Source organism: Macaca mulatta, chromosome 7, assembly GCF_049350105.2.
Source record: "Macaca mulatta isolate MMU2019108-1 chromosome 7, T2T-MMU8v2.0, whole genome shotgun sequence".
NCBI classification, from domain to species: Eukaryota; Metazoa; Chordata; class Mammalia; order Primates; family Cercopithecidae; genus Macaca; species Macaca mulatta.
In genome coordinates this window covers 48,618,074-48,633,690 of record NC_133412.1, presented here as the reverse complement: position 1 = coordinate 48,633,690, position 15,617 = coordinate 48,618,074, and the positions used below count along the sequence as shown (strand labels likewise).

The 15,617-nt window shown below is 34.6% G+C and overlaps 1 protein-coding gene across 11 annotated transcripts in view; it reads right to left on the bottom strand.

Moving 5' to 3' along the window:
• Nucleotides 1–15,617, bottom strand: part of LRRC49 (leucine rich repeat containing 49) — a 169,311-nt gene that overhangs the window by 38,863 nt on the left and 114,831 nt on the right. For all 11 annotated transcript variants that reach the window (XM_077939643.1, XM_077939649.1, XM_077939650.1 and 8 more), the window contains 3 exons: nt 14,323–14,560; nt 12,961–13,146; nt 10,047–10,156 (listed from right to left, as the gene is read on the bottom strand). In XM_077939643.1, coding sequence (XP_077795769.1) covers nt 10,047–10,156; nt 12,961–13,146; nt 14,323–14,560 — 534 coding nt within the window. The remainder of the gene's footprint in view (nt 1–10,046; nt 10,157–12,960; nt 13,147–14,322; nt 14,561–15,617) is intronic.

Below are 15,617 nucleotides of genomic sequence, written 5' to 3'. Positions count from 1 at the left end.
GGCATGGGCTCATGAGGGGGATCTCCTGATCTGTGGGTTGCACAGATCCATGGAAAAAGTGTGGTTTCCCAGGCAGGGTAGCACAATCACTCACTGCCTCCCTTTGCTGGGGGTGGGAGCTCCCCTTGCCCTGTGTGGCTCTCAGGTGGGCCATCGCACCACCCTGCTTTTCCTCTCTCTCCATGGGTCATGCCAAATGCCCAGTCAGTCCCAATAACAGGGCCTGGATACCTCAGTTGCCGGTGCAGGATTCACTCACCATTTTGTTCTTCTCAGTGGGAGTCTCCAACCGCAGCTACTGCTAATTTGCCATCTTGGCCCCTATTTCCATTTACTTTCTTTACTGATTTTCTTTAAATTACAAAAGTAATGCCTATACACATCTTATATCATTTTTATTAGTCTTTTCACATAATCAACTTTACATTAATACTGTTTTAACATCATTTCTTTTTCTTTAACTTTCTTCTGGATTATTTTGCTGCTCTTTTGCTACCTTGGTGAGATAAGTGTTCTAGCGCATTCATTTTCAGCTTTTATTCTTTCCTACTACACCCATGTCAAGGTTGTCTCCATTTAGCACCACTTTAACTTGATCCCACAAGTTTTGAAATGGGTATTTTTATTATATTTCAGTTCAAGGTAGTTTCAGATTTCTATTATGAAATTATCTTTAACCTGTGGGTTATTTAGAAATGTGTTTCTTAATTTTCAAATATATGGAAATTTCCTGGTTATCATTTTGTAGTCAGGTTAAAGATTGACTGCATTTTGAATAGAAAACATGCTCCATGTGATTTCAATTCTTTGCAATCTCTGGACATTTGCTTTATGAATAGTATTTGGTCAATTTTTTAAAATGTTCCATGTATGCTTGACAAGAATGTGTAGCTGCTGGGGGCAATGTTCTCTAAGTGGTAATTAGGTCAAATTTATCACATTATTCAAGCATTTTATATCCTTTTTCTATTAATTACTCAGAGATGTATTAAAACTTCCCACTAATTGTAATTGTGGATTTGTAGTTCTATCAATTTTGGGATTATACATTTTTAAGGTTATGCTAATAAGTGCATACAAATTTAAATGTCCTATAGTTTTCTAGTGAACCGAACCTATTATCATTTTGAAATGATCCTTTTTATTTCTAGTATTACTTTCAACTTTCAAGTCTATTGAGTCCTCAATAGCTACTCCATTTTTATTTTGGTAGTATTTATGTTGTTTATCTTTTCTCACTTTTTTGCTTTCAACATTTATGTAAACATATTTCAGATGTATCTCTTGTAAACAACATGTAGTTGAACTTCATTTTTTTATTCAGTCTGACAATCTTAGCATTTTATTTTTTTGGTTTTTTTTTGGAGATAGGGTCTCACTCTGTCACCCAGGCTGAGGTGCAGCTGCACGGTCTCAGCTCACTGCAACCTCTGCCTCCTGGGTTCAAGTGATTCTCATGCCTCAGCCTCCTGAGTAGCTGGGATTACAGGCACATTCCACCACACCCGGCTAATTTTTGTATTTTTAGTAGAGACGGGGTTTCACAATGTTGGCCAGGTTGGTCTTGAACTCCTGACCTCAGGTGATCTGCCTGTCTTGGTCTCCCAAAGTGCTGGGATTACAGGCACGAGCCACCAGGCCCGGCCAATCTTTGCATTTCAATCAGAACAATTAGTATATTTGCATTTTATCATTAAGATAGATTCATTACATTGATGGTTGTATTATGGCTTCCTTGCATCCATGTCCTTTACAATGTGATTTTACAGCTACATAAGGCCTACTCTCAGACCCCTTAAGTGTTGCTCTGTTATCTGATTTGACCAGAAGAATGTGGGTTAAATGATGGTATGTCAGTTCTTAGCATAGGACTCAAGAGGCCTTGCATGTTTCTTTTTCTTTGAACCCTGCCTCTGCCATGAGAACAAGCCCAGGCAGATTTCTGGAGTATGAGAGACCATGTGTAGCAGAGACAGGTTGTCCCAGCTAAGGCCTTCCTAGACCAGGTTACAGCCAGCCAACCCTCAAACAAGTGAGAGAGCCAAGGTTAGATCAGCAGAGTTGCCTACCAATCCACAGGTGACTACTGATACATGAGGACCCCAGCTGAAGGCAGAAGATCCACCTAGCTGACCTATAGACTTAAAGAAAAAAAATAAATGCTTCTTGTTTTAAGCAGTACTGGTAGTGATAGGAACATACATGCTGATATACCACTATTTATGTTTAAATCTACCATTTTCTTTTCTTTCTGCTTAATCCACATGTTCTATTTTTCGTTTTCTCTTTGCCTACCTTACTAATTTAGAAGCTATATATTTGCTTATTATTTGGTTACCACAGAAATTACAACACGAACAACATTAACCCACTAATATATAAAGTTAATCGCTATATTTATCTCCATCCCAGATAATACAAGGTCCTAAAATACAATATCTCCATTTACTCCTTCCTGCTACATATACTACTGTTGCAGTGTATTTTAATTTTATATTTTTAAACCCCACAAAATGTTGTTACTGTTGATCTCTATCAACCTTGTCCAACCTGTGGCTGACGGGCCACCACATGTGGTCCAGGATGGCTTTGAATGTGGCCCAACATAAATTTGTAAACTTTCTTATGAGATTTTTTTTGTGATTTTTTTTCTAGCTCATCTGCTGTCATTAGTGTTAGTGTATTTTACGTGTAGCCCAAGAAAATTCTTCTTCCAATGTGGCCCAAGGAAACCAAAAGATTGGATACCCCTAATTTATATGGCCAATGTTCATTTAGCCTTATCCAACATATTTAGTACTTTCCTTGCTCCTTAGCTTTTCTTGCATCTCAGACCTGCTAACTGGGGTCACTGTCCTGCCTTAATTATAAGCTTTATAATTTCTTTTAGTGTAAGAATACTAATGGGAATTCTCTTAGATTTTGTTTTTATTATTTTGTTTCAAATATCTTTATTTCACCTTCATTCTTAAAAGACATATTTGCTGTGCATAGAATTCTAGGTTGGTAATTTCCTTCAGTACATTGAACACATCATTCATTATCCTATCTTCTGGCTTCCACTGCTGCTGTTACGAAATCAATTTGTTGATCTCCACTCTTTTCAAGGTAACCTCTCTTTTCCTGGTTGTTTTAAAACTTTTCACCTTATATTTAGAATTCTGTAGTTTCACTGTGATGTGACTAGGTGTAGATTTCTTTTCATTTATCCTTTTTGTGATTAGCTGGGCTTATTTAATGTGTGGTTTGTGTATTTCATCAGTTCTGAACAATATTTGCCATTATCTGTTTTAATATTGCCTCTACTCTATGCTCTCCATTGTGTCTTTTTGAAACTTCAGTCAGATGTTAAACCTTCCAACTCACTTTATTCTCCAAATTTCGTAGCCACTTTCTCATATACTCTATCTTCTTTCCTTTTTGTACTACATTCCAGAAAATCTCTTCTAGTCTGTCTCTCAGTTTATGGATCTCTTTTCAACTGCATCTAGTCAGCTGTTAAACCTCCTCATTAAATTTTAACTTTGTGTATTACATTTTTCATTTATATAATTTCTTTTGGTTTCCTTTCATGTCTGCCAGATCATTTTTTACAATTTCTTATTCTCTTCAGATATTTTCAAGCTTATCTTGTATATCATGACATATACTAGGCACAGTCGTTTTATAGTCTATGCATGATAATACCAATATTTAAAGTATTCATGGATCTGCTTCTGTAGTCTGTTTTTTCCTTCCAGTTCTTTTACATAATGTCTTATTTTCTTGTGTGACTGGTTATTTATATTTTCATTGTATGCTGGTAATTGCCCTTAAAAATTAGCCATGAGGATTCTTTGAGACAAGGTGAAAGTAGCTTCTTCCAGAGAGGAGGTACATTTGCTTTTTCCAGATATTTACAGACAGTGATACTTAAACTTTTATATTATTTTAAACTAGCTATGTGTTATGAATTCAGGCTGTACATCTATATGAGGACTGCTTTTTGTTTACATTTGCTTAGGGACAACTTTCCTCTTTTCTGCTCATATCAAGGCAACTTTCCTTGGAAATTCCTGAGTGGGGAGAAGAGGTAGGCTTATTTCTGACCTGATGGTATAGCCACTGGGGTTTCATTTTAATCTTAGGAAGACGTCAATTTATATTTACCACTTTAGATGGAGCCCTGAGCTTTGATTTCCATGATTTCTACTGTTCTAGGCTAGCAAAACAAAAATGTATGTTTCCTTGAAATGCCTCTGGATCAAACAGTCTCTATGATATGATAAAATATACATTTGGTCTTTGTCCATCCCTGTACTCTCTCCATTCCCATTTCCTGGCAAAAAGTTCCTAAAACCCTCGGAATTGCAGGAGTAATGAGAATGTTTTTATGCTAATGAGATGGCTGGTACCTGGGGTGTGTGAGCAAGATAGCTTTAGGATGGGCACTGGGCACTGGAAAGGCCAAGGCATAATTAGAGGGGTGGGACCCCCAGCCCCATCACCAACCTCAGGGGAGGGGAGAGGAGCTGAAAATTGACTTGATTACCAATAGCCAATGATTTCATTTATCATGCCTACATAATGAAGTCTCCATAAAAACCCAAAAGGACAAGATTCAGAGAACTTCTGGATAGATGAACACGTGGAGGTTCCTGAAGTGTGGTATGCCTGGAGAGGGCATGGAAGCTCTATGCCCCTTCCCACATGGCTTGCTCTATGCATTTTTTCCATCTGGCTGTTCATCTGTATCCTTTGTCATATCCTTTATAATAACTGGGTAAATGTAACTAAAGTGTTTCCTTGTGTTCTGTGAGCCACTCTAAGCAAACTAATAGAACCTCCCCAAGAAGGGGGTTGTCAGAATCTCACTTTATAGCTGATCAGGCAGAAGCACAGGTCACAACTTGTGCTTGCAACTGGCATGTGATATAGGGAGGCTGGGTTTGGTGGGGAGGAGCTGTCTTGTGGGACTGATCTTTCAACCTGTGGGATCTGACACTATCTCCAGGTAGGCAGTGTCCGAATTAAATTGAATTAGAGGGCACCCAGCTGATGTCTGCTGCTGAATTGCCAGGCTGGTGTGTGGGGAAAACCCCCTCACATATCTGGCATCGGAAGTGTTGAATGGTGTGTAAAAGCAGGAAAAGTAAGTTTGTTTCTAAGAGCTTTGTGTCTACCTTAATTTTCAATGTTCTCATTTTCCCATAGATTCTGGCCTGGTAATTATGTTATACCTTCCTGGCTCCCCAAAACTTTTATGAAGGTTTTTATTTTGTCTAGCATTTTGTATTGTTTTTAACTCAAGGAATGGTAAAAAAACCAAACTCATCATTTTCAGAAACAGAAGTTCAATATATTCCTAATCTTATACAGATATATACAGAGTAAAACTCAAAAACTACTCTTTTCAAACCGTACAGACATAGAATAAAACCTGAAAATCATTCTTCAACTACTCTACCACGACTCCTCATATCTATATCCTCCCAGGTGTTCATCCTGTCAACTCCCTTTCTGTGTTTCCATATTTTTATGTCTACATATTTGTTATGTTGTTTTAAATAACATTGGGTCATAATGTAAATAGTTTTATGCCATATTTCATTCAATGAACTGTCTCTGGATCATTTCATGTCAGAACAGGAGATTTACCTCAATCTTTCTCCCCTCCTCCTCCTTCTTTTACAGTCATATTATCTACTATAATATAAATAGTATCATATAGATTCTACATCTGTAAATGTAGAAGTACTATGATATACTTAGTTTTACCAATTATTTGGCATTTGTTTACTTTCCAAAGTTAAGTAACTACAAACAATAAAGCATGGTAGCCTACTACATAAATAACTTGTGCATATGTGTATTTCAATAGACTATATTCCTAGTACTAAAACTAAGGGGTTCAAATATATGTATGCTTTAAATTTTGATAGACATTGCAAAACTACCTTCCACCAAAAGTCATGTTACACTTCTACCAACATGTACAGTGTACATCATCCTAAATACTAAAAAGTCACTGATATTATTGCTTTTTAAATTTTTAAGTTAATATCATTGGCAAAAATGACATCTCATTATTTTAATTTAAGTTGTATTTCTCTGATAACAAGTGAGTTTGGGCTTACATTATCTGGCTATTCATATTTCTTCTTGTGAGTTTTCTCTTTATATGTTTTGCCCTTTTTTTCTATTATCTCGACTGTCTTTTTTCTTACTAAATTTGTAGGATTTCTTAAAAATTTTGTTAAACATGCTGAAAATATATTCTCCTGTCTGCTTATGTATTTTCACTATATGATGATCATATAAAACTGTAAAAATGTGAGCTACATGTTATAAACCTTCAGGAAGTATGAGAAAGTATAGTAGAACATTTTCATTAACATGAGATGATAAATGCCTTTCTAAGATATAAAATGTATCTTGTTTTAGGGTCCTGAGAAATCATACTGGGATTTTTGATTGAGAATTAAGTAAATTTGTAATTTAATTTGGATAAATTGGCATCTTTACAATATTAAGTCTTGGAATTTGTTAACATTGTAAATATTCATTTTTAAACTTCCTTTTTGTTCCTAATTGTATTTTCATTTATTTATTTATTTATTTAAGAGACAGGGTCTTGCTCTGTCACCCAGATCAGAGTACAGTGGCGCAGATCACGGCTCACTGCAGCCTCAGCCTCCCACGCTCAAGCGATCCTCCCTCCTGCCTCAGCCCCAACAAGTAGTTGGGACCACAGGCACGAGCCACATGCCTGGTTAGTCTTTGTGTTTTTTCTAGAGATGGAGTCTTGCCATGTTGCCCAGGCTGGCTCAAACTCCTGGGCTCAAGTGATCCATCTGCCTCAGCCTCCCAAAGTGCTAGGACTACAGGCATGAGCCACCATGCCAGGCCTGTTCCCAATTTTATTGTGTATGTCAGAGTTACTTTTTATAAGGTGTATTTTCTGGTATTTCATAGTTTCTTTGCCTCTATAAATGGGGTACTTTTTCTAATACTATTTTCAACAGCTTATTATTGGTATGAAAAAATATTAATTATTTTGATATGTTAATCTAGTATCTGGCCTCATTGTTATACATTCCGATTGATTCAAAAAGTTTAATAGTTGAATTCTTGGATTTTCTGGAGAGTCAGTGTTTGCTTTTATTGGTTAACTATTCTCTTTCAAATTCTTATTTCTTTAAAAGCTGCTATTATCTTTATGAACTTCTTTTTTCCAATTTTTAGAATTTTGCCTTACTTTGGTATTTCTCTAGGTTCCTGAAGTAAAAGCTTCATTCATTACTTTCTAATCTTTCTTGTTTTTTAACAACTACATTAAAGATATACAATTTCCCGTCAGCACAGCTCTGGTCACATCCCAGAGGTTTTGACATATAGTATTCTTATTGTCAAACTCATTTATATATGATTTATTATTTTAGCTTTAATTTCCTCTTTAATTCAAAAGCATTAAAGTATTTTTAAATGCTTTTTTAAAAAGGATAAAAAACAAAAAAAAAGAGATAGAACAAAAAGCAAGAAGATAATTCAAGAGGTTCATAGAAACATAGAGTAAAAAGTATCTATGTACTTTGGAATCCTAGTGTCTCCCTCCAATTCAACAGTTAGAGGTAAGCATTTTGAAAAAATCAACTGTCCGTGGCAAAATTGTCTTTCATGAAACCAGTCCCTGGTGCCAAAAAGGTTGAGGACTGCTGCTGCATATCATCACATTTCTAGTCTTTTCCCACAAAGTTATCTCAAAGTCTATGACTTTGATCAAACATCCTCTTTTTTAAGTTTAAAGGCATTTGTATTTTGTTTTCTGGAAGCTTGCATCTGCTGTCTACCCCACTTCCCATTCCAATTCCAACTAGATAAGTTTTTGGCTATCCTGACCCATTATTTTCTAATTTTATAATATTATGATTAGAAAATGTGATTTGTATGAGTATGCTTTTTGAGATACTTGAAGATTTACTTTGAGTTTAATATATGATCACCTTTTACAAACATTCCATAGATGTTTGAATAAAATATGTGGTTTTTTTTCCTGAACTGGGAATAAGGTTGTGAGCACAAGATTTTAAGTATATTTATTTGATAAAACGTGTTAACTATGTTATTCAAATCCTCTATAGTCTTTCTTATTTTAGTTGATTTGATCTGATTTATGAGAGAAGCATATTAATGTCTATTACAATAACTGAAAAATTTGTCAATATATGCTTCTATTTGTTGATATGTTTAAAAGCTGTAGTCTTAGTTACACTGTTTCATAACTATTTTCTGGTGGATTGTAGTTTTTAGTGTCATCAATTCTATCATTATTAACCACTAATATTCCTGTATTTGTTTGTTGTTGGCATTTAGCTCATTATACATTTTCCATCCCTTTTAAGCCTTTAGGGGTTTTTAGAGTATCTCTGATAAAACATGTTTTTAATTCAATCTGAGAGTTAGTATCTATTAATAGAAGACTTTATTAGTATTTATGGTGATAACCCAAATGCTATTTTTTTCTTCCTGCTTTTTGTTGATCACCGTTTTCCTTTTAGTAGTTTAGGAATTATCCATCTAATCTTTTCCTAATGAAAACCCTTAATATTTTAATACACACAAATGTGTATTTTTCCATCAATTTTTGTTTTTAATTATTACCTATTATCTCTCCTAAACAGGGAAAGAAAGTAAACTTTAACTTCCATTCTCTTAGGATTTTCTTGGATTTTTATTTTTAGGTTATTTAATCTTTTTAACATTATACATTAATACTTATTCAGACAACTATAAATTTTACTGATTTCTTTCATTATGTAGGCATTGTTTCTTGAATTCAATGCCTCCTTTCTTTTCTCAGAATGGTTTTGTGGGTTTTAGATGGGATTTATATTCCATCAATCAGATACACCTGGGTAAGATTTAAATTCAGAACTGGGCTAAGTGGGGAAGTAGGAGTAGCATGCAAAAGACTCACTTTGTTAGTGTAAATTATAGTAGGGTAACATGGTTCTGGAGCCAGATTCTGGGGAGCAGAGTAGGGAACTTCCTGATCCCCAGCACAGTTAAAGTGGTATGATCCTGGTGCTCACAGCTGGGACAACAGTCTCCTGTTGTCCTTGACTGTAGCAAAGTGTTCCATGACCACAGCAAGGAGGCAGTTTCCTTTGTGGGCTTGTTCTATGGTATTCTGGGAGACATCTCTGGAGGCTCAGTCTAGAAACTGCTTCCTCAACGCTTTCAAGTATTTTGTAGATGTCTAATTCCTTGCTTACTTTAACCAGAGTGACTTGTATGATCTATAACTGAATCATGGCTGGTCAACCATCCTTGACTATTTCTTCATCCCTGCTCCACCACGTCAGTTAGTGTGTTCTGTCAGGTTTCCTCTTCTCCATCTTGCTGCCTTGGCTCAGGCCCTCATAATCTCTCCTGGCCTACAGAGTAACCACTTGATTGATCTTCATTACTTCAACCTCTGCCTGCTCAAATGGCAGTCTTCTAGAATGTAAATCCAATTATACGATTGCTTGTGCTTCATTACAAAACACAAGTTTTCATTTTTGCTTGGCATGGATTGGAAAGCTCTTCAAAGTCAGACCACAATCAATCTTTCTAGCTTAATTTCCTATCACTTATTCATAATCATCCCATGTTCCAATTATACTCAGCTATTTACAATTACTTGTGCTTTTGCAGATATCTTTTCCCCATATCCTCTACCTGAAAACTCCTACTCATTCCCAAAGAACTAGATAAAATGTTATCTCCTTTGTGAAGCCTTCCCCAGTGTTCTTCCAAAATGTGGTTAGTCTCTCCTACGGCCCTCCCTTATAGCACCTGAAACGTTATGTTTTCATTGCTTGTGTATATCTTTAACTTATTAGACTATAAGCCATATGAGAATAAGGATCATCTTATTTAATATCCCTAACACTTTCAATAGGGCCAGTCTAGGATACATGTTTATGGAACACATAATTAGCATAGTTAAGAGGTACGTGGAATTTATTTCTTTTTCTAGTGTAACAGTGATTCTATAAAAAACTATAAAAATTAAAGGTTACCTGGCATCACCCAGAATGGAAATCAGACGATACTGGGGTAACTCAGAAGATGCTACATGTGCTAGGATTCCAAAGAGCCTTTCAGCCATTATCATATCATTCTGTGTCACCTGAAGAGATACGATAGAAAGGGGTAAAAAAAATGACACCATCTCTTAGCTGGATAAAACTAATATAATCCCAGAGAGAGATCCAGATTAAATATTATCTTGTAAGCCCACAAAAGCACATTCTCCTGTGCTGTAGAAAGAAGAGTTTTCATTGATATTTTTCTTTCTTGAGTTAAAAGAAGATGTACAATTGTGGTTCATGATGATGGAAGTTGATTGGAGGTGATGAGTTAGCTCTGATTTAGAAGCTGTCTTTCCTGAGAATTACACTTCAATTTTTAGTAATTTTTTTCCCCAGAAATCCTATAGCTTCTTGGATTAGAATGATTTAGAGGAAAAAAATTCCCAAGTGTCAATGGGATAGATGCATTTTAATAATATATCAAAGATAAGCCAAGGTGTTGGACATACCTGCTCCTTTAGAGATAATTTTGTCCCTTCCTGAGAGATGGAACTTCACTGAATTAGCAAGGATGCTCCCGTTCATTCTATCAGTCTTTATCCCCAAAAAGAATAACTTGTCACAAGTATACCCTACGAGGACCCATTCTTACATTAACCAAGAAAGTACTAAAAGCTGAAAGCAGTACCTGTATTACTATCTGGGGATATTTTCTTTAATACAAAATAGGGTTGCTAACATTTTAAATACTGTTTTTTGGTCATAATTCAGTGATCCCAGCCAAGAGCCATTTTGCGCCCTGCAGAACAATCGGCAATGTCTAGAGACATATTTAGTTATTTCTGGACATTACGGGCATCTAGTGGGTAGAGACCAGGGTTGCTGTTAAGCATGTCACAATACAGAGGACAGCCCCCACAACAAAGAATTATCTGGCTCAAAATGTCAACAGAGCCAAGGTTTAGAAACCCTGGTATAATTAAATTTTAGATCTTTTGAAAATTTGTTCCTGACACTAGCTGTAATACTCTTCACAGGCATTTTCTTAAAAACAAACCAATAATTCACAAACATTTTATACATAATGAATCAGTGCAGGCTAGCTCTCTTCCCTTCCCTGGATCTTAACAGTTAAGGAGACTTCTGTCACTTCAAATCCTTCCTTAGCTAATAACTAAGTTGTGTTTGGTCCAATATAGTCACCTAGTGGCCAATGCAGGCCACTACTCCATGTTTTCCTTCTTGATGCTCATAATTCAATTTAATTCTACCTCAAGCAATATCATTCTTTTTTATACACGGAGAAGTAAAAATGCAGTGTAACATTACTATGTAAGGTCAAGGACTTTACAAACAGGAATATATATTAGGTATTTTAATAAAGTGTCAAATATCCCTGGCATTGGGATTTTCAGAAATTTAAATCAGAATAAATTATATTGGTTCTTTCTAATTCTTTCTAATTCTTCTCCACTTTACATAACTATACTATTCCTTCCTAATTCAAAGTTTGGTAATAATGGGTATTCTTCTAGTAATGATCCATATCTGGGTAAATACACTATTTAGGGTTAACTGAGGTAATGGTTTGTTACCTCAATTAAGGGAGAATCACTCACCCATAGTAAAAATAACCATTCTATTTCCAGTCTGAGCTAACTTTAGAAACCATTAGGACTAATTATTAGGTCCTTCCAGGGACTCACAACCTCACCTCTGGGGAAGTACCAAATAGTATACATGAATACACAAGACTGAGCCAACCCTCTTGAGAACTAGCTGGAGAAATTAAAAGTCATCTGAAGATTCAGATTTACCCAACATGTTCAGCAGATGGCTGATTCTGAGGTTATAGAAATACCATGGTTGATGCAAATTTCATATAGCTGCTTGTACATTGATCCAGAGATGTACAGTCTCCTCATAGTATGCTGAATTTTTGGAGTTAAGTATCTGCCTGTAGTGTATCAGCTGCAGGGAAATACAGTTACTGTGCCAGAAAGTTGATTACAGTTAATCTTACAATAAAGAGGTCTTCCGAATTTCAAGAGATATTGTAATAAGACTAACAACATATTAAAGATTTTTTTTCCTTTGGAAGAGTATTTAAATTCAGTAGAGGTAGAAGCATAGCTTCTCTTTTCTTCCAAATTAGTATTTTAAAAGAACATGGCTTTTGAGTAGCTGGGGGATTACCTTGTGACAAGCTTAGCAGAATCAATCTAAAAATAACTTTTCACTAATAATTTTCCAGCTATTCAGCTCCAGACCTGAGTTACCCAATGTAGTCATGGCACAGTGGTTGCTACCAGCTATTAACAAAGCAGTCCAGACATTTACTTATACTTATTTTATTTTCTTTTTCTCTTATTTTCACTTTCTTTTATCTTTCTTCCTGGCTTATTTCTCCTTTTCATCTCTTCTTTTTGTAAATCATGTTCTTCCTCCTCTTTTTTTTCCATTTTATTCTTCCCTTTCTCTACCACAAGACCCTTATTAGTTGACATTTAGGTTTTACTTCCTTATCCCCTCTTGCATACCACGCAGTCTGCAAAGTACTTTGAAAAATACAAAGATCACATTACTTATAAAACAGTTATTTTTTATTTTTATTTTTAACTGTCGCCCCACCATTTTATTTCACTGAATGCTTACAAACAACAGTATAAGCATTTGCCATTCACTACAACCTGGTTACTATTTTATTTTTATAATTTGTTTAGTTCTTTGGAAGTTTTAAAATAGATTCTTAGGTTTTTTGACATTTTAAATGTCTATATTTTAAAAAAAATAATGTCTCAAATGTTCTATCATGGTTACTTAAATTTCTAACCATTTAACGTAACTATTTCCCCTAAGAAGGAATATTTTTATTCTATAGTTCATCTAGTTTTTAGCTTACCTCTGTTCCATTTATTTTCTGCATACTAAAATGGCTTAGCCTAAACAGTACATAGTATTTCCAGAGTGTAAAATTGACAACTGGATTTCCTTGAGGATCAATTGTCAACTGGTCAACACGACGGAGTTGTGCTAGTGCATTAAATTGCTGCAGCATTACAAGATTTGTTTCTTTGAATTTAAGGTGCTGCAATGATAAAACACAAATACAGATTGGAACATTAATTTTAACCATATTGAAATATTAACATTAAAGCTTCACTAATCATTCCCCAAGTAAATATGTAAACTTTAGGCTTAGCAAGTATGTTTTCAATTACATTAAATCAACTGAATGTACTAAACTTACGTAACTTTAATTCATCCAATGCACCATTGATGGAATCCATCCAATATTGAATTCTGGGTGACTCTTTCTATAAATGACAGTCTCACTTATAAACAAACATTCTTTAAAGTTACATAAATATCAAATAATGCAGATTCAGGAATTATTGATTTTATGTGCTTTACATTGACATTAAATAAATGTTTTAAAAAAGACTAGAAATGAAAATGTCAGAGCTTTATAAATACAGGCCCCACAATTTTCCTGAGAAGAACTAGTTAGTTGTGATTACTTGTATCTTGCCAAACACTATGTAGGATAGTTACACTGGCTACAGAAAAATCAAATCACTAAAACTGCAATGTTAATGCAAGCATTCTGTCTGTGAATCTAGATGCTCTTTTCTAAACACACTGTCTCCACCCCTATCTTTTTTAGGGAGAATGAAGTGAAAATAAAAACAAAAACCCACCAAAAAGGCAGGTGAGGGAAGTCTCTTGGCTGACAGAGAAAAACAAAACAATAATAAGAGACAACTCATTATAGAAATCATGGTTTCTACAAATGCATACTAAATAATACAATGACACCATAATTGAGGAAGGCTAATTTCTCAAAGTAATTTTAATGAGCTATTAAAATTATTTTCAACATTGTTAGGGGACAACCGTAAAAATTATATAATAAATATACATTTCACCATTACCAGGTATAATAGGTGAATACATAAGGCTATGTGTTAAGGTGAATCCTTTATAAAGTAGAAATAAATAACTTGAATAAAATTATATCAGTCTTTTTCTACTCCACAAAGGATCTTTTTTTTTTTGAGATTTAATTTCAAATGTTAACATAAAACTTCAAGGCCATTTATGAATACTAATTTAAATCCTAGCTCAAGAAAATTAACACAAAACTTTAATCTTCCTGCCAGATAGAAACTACATAAATAAAAGTTAAAACAGGTCTTTGGCCTGAACACACAAGTCATTGACTAAGAACAATTCAAATATACTACTAAAAGGAAATATTTACCAGAGAATTAGGAAACTTAATCTTCAGTTTAGGAAGCACATGGACGATTTCATCAAATTCTATGAAAGTGAAGGAGACAGTTGTGATCATTCCTGCCGTTTGAACACTCCAATTCCTATCCAGAGATTCCAGTGCTCCTGAGCCATATAGGGAAAGTGTATCCCCGTCCACTTCAACAAGGTATGTGTCTATGACAGATAAACCTTGTAAAGCATTGTTGAGTCCTGAGTCTAGAGGCCTGGAAAATCCAAAGTATGATTTTAAATGAAAGACATCATGCAGAATACCTAACAGTATAATGACCTGTCAGAAAAGCTCTTCACAATTTTATATTCTTTTTTCATTTCAATAATTAAACCTAGAGCATTAAAGACTAATTTTCAATAAACTATCTGGAAGTTTTGTACTATTCTAATCATATATTTTAATTTAAAAAGAGGCACATTATGAACAAAAAGATCACCTCTAAACCCAAATTATTTCTATCCATGAAAGATAACTAATATTCCCTTTAGTTTTAAAACAACCTGTTTACTACATTATGGTTATCTTTTCATTTCAATACAGATAGGTTTTCCCAATCTATAAATTTTTCTGACTAGAAAAAAAGTGCAGTTTACAAATTAGTATTTCTATAGTAAGAACCATACATATAAAAATATGTTTACAAACCAAGTAATAACTGCTAAAAATAGTTTATTTCTCAGAGGTTGTATTAGGGGGTAACCCTAACTTTCTACTTTTGGCTACTTCAATGGTTTTTGAAATTTTTAAAGTGTATACTATAGTTATAATCAGTAAAATCAGTGTAGATTTCCTCCTCACTTTGAAATAAGAAATAGTGAGGAGGAATCATTATTTATATGATATATACACACTATATATATATATACACACACACACACACACCTGCTTCTCATACTGCACTGAATTTGGTAATTATTATTTCCAAGGTAGAAGCCACATTTTTTATATAAGGCTATCTAAATGATAGCTAGAGAATAAATGAAATATCTTAATCCAACTCATATGTTCTGCCTTGTGAATAGACATGTAACTATTTGTTTTACCCAACCTCAAAACTTAAACAAAGCATGGTTTTTGTTTCTGCATTTTCCTTCTGGGATTTCTGCTTTCATCCAGTATTTATTTGACCCTACTAAAATTAGTGTCTCACTCTTATTTGTGCTCCCATGGTCTTTGGTACACTCCTGGAACACACTTCTCATAACTATATTACAATTTTATGCTTACAATTTTGCCTATTATTCCAGATAATGAGTGAGGCTAGAGAT